The 9,720-nt window shown below is 39.2% G+C and overlaps 1 protein-coding gene across 1 annotated transcript; it reads left to right on the plus strand.

Moving 5' to 3' along the window:
- The first annotated feature begins 127 nt into the window (after positions 1–127).
- Positions 128–8,725, plus strand: nubp1 (nucleotide binding protein 1 (MinD homolog, E. coli)). Its single transcript, XM_044051865.1, has 10 exons — positions 128–210; positions 796–900; positions 1,370–1,503; positions 3,467–3,535; positions 3,737–3,769; positions 3,871–3,961; positions 4,042–4,196; positions 6,996–7,106; positions 7,244–7,430; positions 7,795–8,725. Exons 1-10 carry the CDS (start codon positions 180–182, stop codon positions 7,857–7,859), a joined length of 981 nt encoding a protein of 326 aa, XP_043907800.1. The 5' UTR covers positions 128–179; the 3' UTR covers positions 7,860–8,725.
- The last annotated feature ends 995 nt before the right edge of the window (positions 8,726–9,720 follow it).

The following is a 9,720-nucleotide window of genomic DNA, read 5'->3' on the forward strand; positions in this document are numbered from 1 at the left end:
TGCACTTTTGCATCAAATATGCAGTCCAGTTTCAGGATGGTTGGCACCGGCACGAGTGTCACATCATATTTGATGCCAGAGGCGCAAATAAGGGAGACGGCACTGAGTTTGGAATGTTGCGCCTATGCGGAACCATTTAAGACGGACGACTTTGGCCGTCGGACGCGTGTGGCGTAAACATGGCAGAGGTGCTAGATAATGTTCCAGAACGTAAGGTTTTTTTAAAAAAGCTACATTTTTGTAGGTGCGTTTAATCTGTTAGCAGTTACAGTTCGTTTATAAGTCTGGTTGTTTGTGTATTACTGTCCGAAATGCGTTTTGTCTTATAGAATGCTTCTTTGTCGCAGTGATAATGTACCTGTTCTGTTTCATCACTCCACAGCCCGATGTGAAGGGATGAGTTATTTGTGTTAAAACGGAATAATGAAGCTCCATAAAGTGTTAATTAAGTCAAATACATGTCATATGATTAATGTTACTGTAGATATCTGTCCTTTCGTCCTTAATGCCACAATGTCGCTTGAAATGTTGCTGAGTCATTCCTTGGTCCAGAGTCAGAATGGTGACCATGTGAATGGTCACCATTCTCCAGTGTTAGGTTGTTAAACGATTTCCTTGTGTAATCAGTTTTGATTAATTCATTATTTTTAAAAATTTTAAACTGAAGTTATAGGAGTTTTGATGGCTACACTTTCAGTCACTTTCCCAGAGCCCTGTTCCATGTATTCAGTGTACTTCAAAATGTATTTGAGCACTCTAACTGTACTGTTTTGTTTTGTTTTGATTTTGTTTTAGATTGTCCGGGTACAACAAGTGAGCAAGCAGGAAAGTCATCGACATGTCAGGGCTGCCCCAACCAGACGCTGTGTGCATCTGGAGCCACCAAGGCTCCTGACCCTGGTATGGCTGTTGTGACATCTTGATGTTATGGTTTTTTGTCAAGTACTGTGCAACGGTCTCAGGGCATCACCAGCTGTGTTGTTTACATGTCTGTCAAATGCCGTGATAATTGACATTTAGATTGGAATTGTGTGACTGAAAGTTGTGAATGATTTTCATTGTCAATTTCATGACAATTTTTTTCTGGATGTGACCCAAGACTTTTGCAAAGTACTGTATATCAAGAGCTAGATATGTTATCAAAGACATAGGGGATGCTTTTTAAATATAAATGAATGACTGTTCAGCATTTAGCAAAACAATTGTTTAAGAAATTCATTATGGACATGCACTAAAAGTCAACCACTCAACCACAAAATGTGGTCTAAAAAGGACTAGTATTAAAGTAAAATGTTAAATGAATTATTGTCTCATTTGAGGATCTCATTCTGCTGTTTAAAACATCAACTTCCTTCTACTTCTCTCTCAGCCATAGCAGAAATAGGGGCAAAGCTGTCGTCAGTCAAACACAAGATCCTTGTTTTGTCCGGAAAAGGAGGCGTGGGGAAGAGCACGTTTAGTGCTCACCTGGCCCACGCCCTGGCAGGAGACAGCACGAAGGAGGTATACTTTTAGTTTTTTATATTTGGCCATGCAAATGTAGTAGATGTAGTGTTGTAGTTCATAAAGCAAAACAAGGCTGTCCAATACCTTTTGAAACTTGGGGTCAAAGAGTTGGTGGTACCAAATTGCAGCAAACTGAGTTTAAACCAATGTTGGCTGGAAGGAATCGACACCTGGCGGTGCTTTTTAGAGCTGTGGTTTTCACTCCAAGGTTTACATGTTTAAAGTACTGTGGATGACTTCAATTCACACTCATTTTGAAAAAGTTCAACTTTATATGATTCAATAATGCATTTGTTTTTTAATTAGATTGCATACTCACATTTGAAAGATAGGATAGAATAGAGTAGAATAGAATAGACCTTTTATTGTTCACCAAGGTGGAAACTTGCCTTTTGGCTTACCAGCATAAAAACATTTCTTATCATATATACATATCTTAGAAGGAGACATACAGAAAGTTAGTACATAGTTAAAATTCAATAAAAAATAAGTCATAAAACAAGAAATAAGAGACATTGTAAAAGACAAGACGGTAAGACTGACACGGATGGGGGTCAGATGTTTTGTTTTTGAGTGTTTTTGGCTATGCACAGTTGTTAAGGCACTGCAATCTTTGAGATTATGGTGAGCAGCTGTGTGTTTTATTCTTGCAAGAGAAATGGGCTGAAGTCACTTTGGGCGTGCGACTGGATGGTTGCTGGTTCAATCCCAAGGAGGGTCAAGGGCTTAGGTACCCCAGAGCAAGATACCCATTACAGAAATGATTGCTGAAGTCTGGAAAAACCAAGAGTGGTGTTTGTGGTATTTTATAACTTGCAAGAAAGAGAGAAAGTCAACGGAACACTGTATGTGATGTTCTCTGAGGAGCATGGGAACGGGCTAGCTTAAAATGAAAGAGAGATATCAGTGTGAGGGTGTGTGCTGTGTTGTGGGAGTATCAAAAGATATCGCAGATTGCACAGTGGAAGAATGTTGAAACGGGTACACAAACATTTTCTCAAGAGAACAGAAGTTGGCCCACATTGTTGCGGATTTAAGTTCTGACTTAAGCCACAAGTTACCAGGAATCGAGGATTTCATTCAGATGTTTATTTTACAGTGATGGAGTGACGATGAGTGCTGTGATTGCCGTGGTTCTAAAACAGATAACATATTAACACGTTTGCCTGGTAAATCATATATTCAGTTTTAAGTTTATGTTTTAATATTTTCAAATTCAAATATCATGAATATTTCAATACCAATATGCTGAATAATATAATAAACAAGTGACTAAATCCATTCATCATCTTATTTCAGTAAGATTTTGAGGATAATCAGTCAGTAAATAAAAATCCTTACCGACACTGTAGATGTCTGCTGTAAACTGTCTGAGGCCTGCACCTGGACCTCTATTTGTAAAGTAGGTGGTGCAGTGGGAGGTTTAGTTCGGGTGTCTTTGTGGAAATGGAAGTGGAAATGGTATTTTCTAACATCTGTTGCTCACTGGGTGTGCTGCTCAGTGCTCCACTGTCTGCTTTGTGTATTCACTATTGATGTGTAACAAGGATGAGTTAATAATGTTTCGGGGGTATTTCTAATGTTTGTCTTTGGGACTTAATAGTGTCATTTGTTCTGTGATCTGGGTAATAAAAAGCAAATGCCAGTATCATTTATTACCATTTTGCAAGTGAACGTACAACATTATTGTGCAGCATTCTTCTTGATCACGTGACCAGGATGGACATGACAGGGTTTTATTTTAATTAAACCACAGTCAAGATGGCCACTGACACTCTGTCACTACACATTACTGTACATACATATCAACTGTCAAAACTAGTTGTCCATTGTGGAGCCTTTGAGAAATATGAAGAGGTCACATGTTCACGCTCTGTTTTTTTTTGTTTGTTTTTTTAATGCAGACATTTAAACAGGATTACCAAAATGTTCTGCCTTTTCTCTCTCTTTATGTTTTTAGATTGCCCTGCTGGACATAGATATCTGTGGTCCCTCCATTCCAAGGATCATGGGCTTGGAGGGAGAACAAGTCAGTAAATATTGAAGAAAAATAAACAGTTGAACCATAAAGAACCACATTATTACATATAGACACATTACACATTGTCAACACCTATAGTATAATATAATCTTTTGTTTTTCCAAGCATATTGCATATTTATTTATCATTTTATATTTATATATGCCTATTTTTCTCTGCTCTTTTGTAATCGTGTTACCTCATGTGTAGGTTCACCAGAGTGGCTCAGGCTGGTCTCCAGTGGTGAGTCAGTTCAAAGTGTGCGGTCTGTGTAGTTTTTGAAACTCCAGTGTTGAATTCAGAATTATTATCCCTATCATAAATACTGTATGTGTGTGTTGTAGTATGTGGAGGACAACTTAGCGGTCATGTCCATCGGCTTCCTCCTCAGTAGCCCCGATGATGCCGTGATCTGGAGAGGACCCAAGAAGAATGGTATGTCTGCGTGCTTGTGTTTGAACTAATCGTTCAACGCGTCGTGCGACTGTAACACGTGTGATTTTCGTCCCCGTCAGGGATGATCAAGCAGTTTTTGAGGGACGTTGACTGGGGGGAGCTGGATTACCTCATTGTGGACACGCCCCCTGGCACCTCCGACGAGCACCTGTCAATTGTCCAGTATCTTGGCTCCACCCACGTCGATGGAGCCGTCATCATTACCACACCGCAGGTACGCACACACATGTTCAAACAGGGAAATTTAAAATTTTAATTTTTTTTAACGGTAAATTCCACTTGTACTCGAGTTGGAGATTTCATACCGCCGTCTGGAGTTGCTCATGTAGCTGGTGGTTTTTATGTGAGTAATAGTGAGAGTAAAACTACAACAAGATTAACCGACAGCAAAGGAGAGTTGCTGGAGGGGGATTAAAAGCAACGGCACTTTACTCAGAACGCACCATTGCTACAGCTGCATTCGATTTTGCAGCCGTCTCTGCTAAGCATTTGTTGGAATCTCTTTCAAAAGTCATAAGCAAAGAACTGATGTTTGGATCATCACACCAGAACATGTCCACTCATCACAACAGGAGAGGAAGAAAAGGTCTTTATACAGTGTCATTTCAGGTGGTTAGAGATTGATCTCAGTGGGAAAACCCCTCACTCCTCCACTGCTGCAGCTATCAACAGCCCCTCCTCTAATCTGATAGATGCACTAACTGATGCATCAACTGTTGATGGGGGCAAAAGGAAAGTCATTTTGGTGAGGTGACGTACATAAGACAGAGTACAAGAAAGTAGCTTTCAAAGATGCATATTTTGCAAAATAAAAAGCAGTAAATCAAGATACATTTTGATTCTTTCTCACTAGTACAGTTGTGTGCAAAAGTGTTTGCCCCCTTCCTGATTTCTTATTTTTTAGCATGTTTGTCACACTTAAATGTTTCAGATCATCAAACAAATTTAAATAGTAGTCAAAGACAACACAAGTAAACTCAATGTGTTTTTTAAATAAAGGTTTTTATTAAGGGAGGGGGAAAAAAATCTAATCCTACATGGCCCTGTGTGAAAAAGTGTTTGTCCCCTAAACCTAATAACTGGTTGGGCCGCTGTTTGCAGCAACAACTGCTATCAAGCGTTTGCGATAACTTGCAATGAGTCTTTTCCAACGCTGTGGTGGAATTTTGGCCCACACATCTCTGCAGAATTGTTGTAATTCAGCCACATCAGAGGCATGAAAACCCTCTGCCTTTTTAAGGTCATGCCACAGCATCCCAATAGGATTCAGGTCAGAACTCTGACTAGGCCACTCCAAAGTCTTCAATTTATTTTTCTTTAGCCATCAGCAAGTGGACTTGCTTCGGATCATTGTCCTGCTGTAGACCCCAAGTTCGCTTCAGCCTGAGGTCACGAACAGGTGGCCGCACATTCTCCCTCAGGATTTTTTGGTAGACAGTGGAATTCATGTTTCCATTTATCACAGCAAGTCAAAACAGCCCCACACCATCACACTACCACCACCATATTTGACTGTTGGTATGATGTTCTTCTTCTGAAATGTGGTGTTACTTTTACGCCAGATGTAGTGAGACACACACCTTCCAAAAAGTTCAGCTTTTGTCTCGTCAGTCCACAGAGTATTTTCCCATATGTCTTGAGGTCCGGCACTAATCAGGCCTGGGTGTGGCAAGTAAAATTTTACTAAAAAATGTGACTAACTACAGTGACCTGATGATTTTACAAGGGGGCAATTACTTTTTCACATGGGGCCATGTAGGTTTGGAAGTTTTTTTCCCCCATAATAAATAAAATCATCCCTGTGTTAACTTGGGTTGTCTTTGTCTAATATTTAAATTTGTTTGATAATCTGAAACATTTAAGTGTGACAAACATGCAAAAAAATAAGAAATCAGGAAGGGGGCAAACGTGTAAAGCCTTGAAATATGATGAACTCATTTAATGAGCTGCAGAGCCAGAGTGGTAACAAACGATAAGGATCTAAAACTGAAGCAGACAAAGACGGCTAATGTCCTTAAATAGCAATGTGCTGTAAGAGGGCTTGTGAGAGTCAAGACGAGATGTTGAAGAACACTTTCAGAAAACAAAACTGCACTTTGGGGGAATACAAAAAAACCCTCCTCACTAGACCTGAGTCATACCATAATGCAGTTTGTCCTTCTGATGTTTACATTAGTCTTGTGAAAATCATCAATGTCTTTCTCACTTTCACGCCTGTCTTATCCGTCTCAGTCAGATCTAATCTCTAATCAGCCATTAAAACATCCATCAAATGTTTAAATTCCCCTCACCTCGGCAAATAGGGTTAATGAGAGCAACACATAAAATACAGAAAAGAAGGAATTATAATATACAATACCCCCAAGATAAAATACAAAAGAAAGTTCAAATAAATCCTGTCAATTTGCAGGTGTCCTCTCCTAACATAATACATTATTTTCTGTATTATCTACAGTTAGTATACCTATATGTATTCAATTTGAAGATGCAACTGTGCAACACAGTTCCATCACACGTGAGTGGGCACATGAAATGATGTCAAAAATAATGTCACTTTTCCCGTTTTGGTTAACTGCTCACTGTACTCGAGCTTCCATGTTTGAAATCTGTTCACACTTTTTTAACAACAGCTATTCTCTCCACACTCTCACAGAGAGGCTGCATTCTTGTTTTTGGTATTTTTAATCTTGTTTCCTGGTGCCTGAGTTGGACAACCCCAACTGGAGTAATCAGACAATGGAAAAATCACTTCCTCATTCTTTTGGCTTTCACTTAATCAAAATGAACCACCTCAGAGGAGGGAATTACCCAAGTTATAAATTATAAACCTTTAGCCTGTTTGTAGTGACTGGTGAACTAAACTGGTATTTCAGTCCCACTTAAACATTGTTGCACAATCAAACATGGGAAGGAACACCGATGACTGTCATGGATGAAGGGAAATGATCAAAACAAATCTTTCCACTTTCGTCTCTCTTCTGTCCTCTGTTGTGCACATCCTTTCCCTCTCTAGGAAGTGTCGTTGCAGGACGTGCGAAAGGAGATCAGATTTTGCCAGAAGGTCAAGCTGCCAATCATTGGAGTGGTGGAGAACATGAGTGGCTTCGTCTGCCCTAAATGCAAGGTCACTGACACATTCACACGTCTGACACGCATGCGATCAAAGTGCATAAAATGGAGATTAGTCGCCTTCAGACTCAACACAGTTCCTTTTTTTTAATTTAACGTACTACAAAATGTGTCGTTTGTTCTCTTTTGCAGAACACGTCACAAATCTTCCCCCCCTCCAGCGGAGGTGCTGAGAAAATGTGCGCCGATCTAAATCTACCTCTCCTCGGAAAGGTACCTTTAGACCCGAGGATAGCTCGAAGCTGTGACGAGGGGAAGTCTTTCCTCAGTGAAGTGCCCGACTCGCCTGCTGCTAAAGTCTACCAGAAAATTGTGCAAAGTGAGTGTTAACAGGAATCCGCAATCAGCGCACTCAAGACAGTTGTAGATTTTTATAGTGAGGAAGTCGGACAGGGATCCGTTTCTATCGAAGTCCCCTAGTTTTTGATGACTCGATGGTTTACTTGATGCCCAACTCCAAAATGAAAGGAGAAGTGATAACTTGGCAAATGGGAACTTGCTAAGTTAAGCAGAAGAAAGAGAATTGTATCGAAATTAAAACATGGGATTAAAGTTGATGAATCGAATACGGTTTTCTTTAACAGATACGATTTCACAGTGACTTGAAGCAGGTACAGTCTATTCATGAAGCCTTCCATCAGAATGCCGACTCATCACCACACCACTCTTCTTTGCTCCCTCAGGTATCCAGGACTACTGTTCCAACAGTGCGACCCAGCAGCAGGACATCACCACCAGACAAGAGTGAAACGCATGAATCAAATGAACATGCTATGTTTATCAAAGCCGGTCAGTATCATTGACACGCAATTCATGACAAAAACCGGCTTTAATATCACTTTAATGAGCTAGTTTAAAAAAAAAGAAAAAAAGAGAGCACTATTTTGAATATGTATTCCTGAAATACAAGTCATTCCTCACAAATTTATAAATGTATGAAGGTTTTTAAAGAGCTGGGCAATAATAAATAACAGTACAATGCAATCGTTTTCAGCCTTGGATTAATATAAGTTTGCATGAGCAAGGATTTGCAGCAGCAAAATACTGATTGCAGGTTTGACTCAACTGGTCATAAGGAACATAACGGTCTGCTTTTGAATAGTTTTTTGGAGTACAATATATCGACATTGGGTTGCACCGACACTTGAAAGCGTGTGGAGTTTCTTGTTGATTGTGTTCATATTCATGTGTAAACTCAGGTAGTGTCGAAGGCTCCCTCTGCTTCATTTACACGTTTCTTTATTTTCTTTTTACCAGGAATGAATACTCTTCTTCAATTACTACCTGGTATTTGGGGAAGTCGATACGTTAGATCATATTTCAATGCAGCTGTGAATTGTATTTGTGCATCCACTGGCTCTAAATCAATAGTGAATAGGATGATATGTAGATGTTGATACAGAGCATAGCGTGACATTTCAACTTCTCACTCGATTGTGCTTCCCGTGCGATCGTTTTCATTCCATCTCTACAAGTTTGGTTAGATATTTACCGTCCAACCAAAGCCAAGTTAACATCACATTTATTTGTAATTTGAGAGACTTGTTGTAACTCTTTTAAAACAACAATTTGAATACCAATGTTTGAGATGATTTATAAAAAATATACTTTGCACATGTGTGTGTATGTGTTCACTGATTGATTAAGTAAATGATGAAATAGTGAGTTTTCTATTGCATAGGTTATTTCATGGGCTTATTAATGCCAAAATAATTCACTTCAAGTCTGCGTGTGTGCGTAAGTGCATGGTGAATTCTCTTGTGTGTAGGGCTCACTCCAAAAAAGGTACTTCTGCTACACAAAGTGTAATGTGTTGATGATACCACAGGCTTACATGAGACAGATAAGGAAATGCTGGTTTTCTTAAATGGTTTTTCTTTCATTCATAGCTGAACTTTTACTCACTGCTCTATATGAAAAGAAGCCTAGTGAATACTGGTTATAGCAGAGAGTAAAGTATTACTTTACTCTATTATTGCCTTACTGTCGATGTAAACGAAGATACAGTAGATGGACGTATTAACTCCTCATGGTGTCACAGGCTTTCACACATCACATGCATTTATTTGTTAATGTTGCTGTTTAATCCCATTTGCTCAGGCCCATGTGTGAGTCTACTCCAACTTTATTTATAAAGCAACAGCTGAAACAAAGTGCGGTACATCAGGGTTAAATAAAATAGACAAACCCAAGACCTAAAAACAACCAATGAAACGGACAGTAACACAATAAAATATGAAACATAAAATGATGTGTTTCATTATTATTATTATTAGTATTATTATTATTATGGCGTGTTGTTGTGTCTTTATGTCAGTTTATAGTCACAAAACATTATTTGTGTAGTCAGGATCAAACTTGAAGGTTGTGGTCCAAGTTTGGTCCATTTTGTGTGATTGTGTTCATTCAATGTATTGAGTATGGGGGAACTGCTGGAGTGATTTTGTAAGACGCAATATTTGATGATGAAGGTGAAACTGTGAGACTTCTCCTATAATCATTTATTCCAGAGAAAGCATGCACCCTCACTTCTTCATAATGATAAAGGACGTCACTCTGCCCACAAAGGGAACGTCTCTTTTACATACAATGCTTTCGTACGCAGTGTG

The sequence above is a fragment of the Solea senegalensis genome, linkage group LG19 (genome assembly GCF_019176455.1).
Source record: "Solea senegalensis isolate Sse05_10M linkage group LG19, IFAPA_SoseM_1, whole genome shotgun sequence".
In the NCBI taxonomy this organism is placed as follows: domain Eukaryota; kingdom Metazoa; phylum Chordata; class Actinopteri; order Pleuronectiformes; family Soleidae; genus Solea; species Solea senegalensis.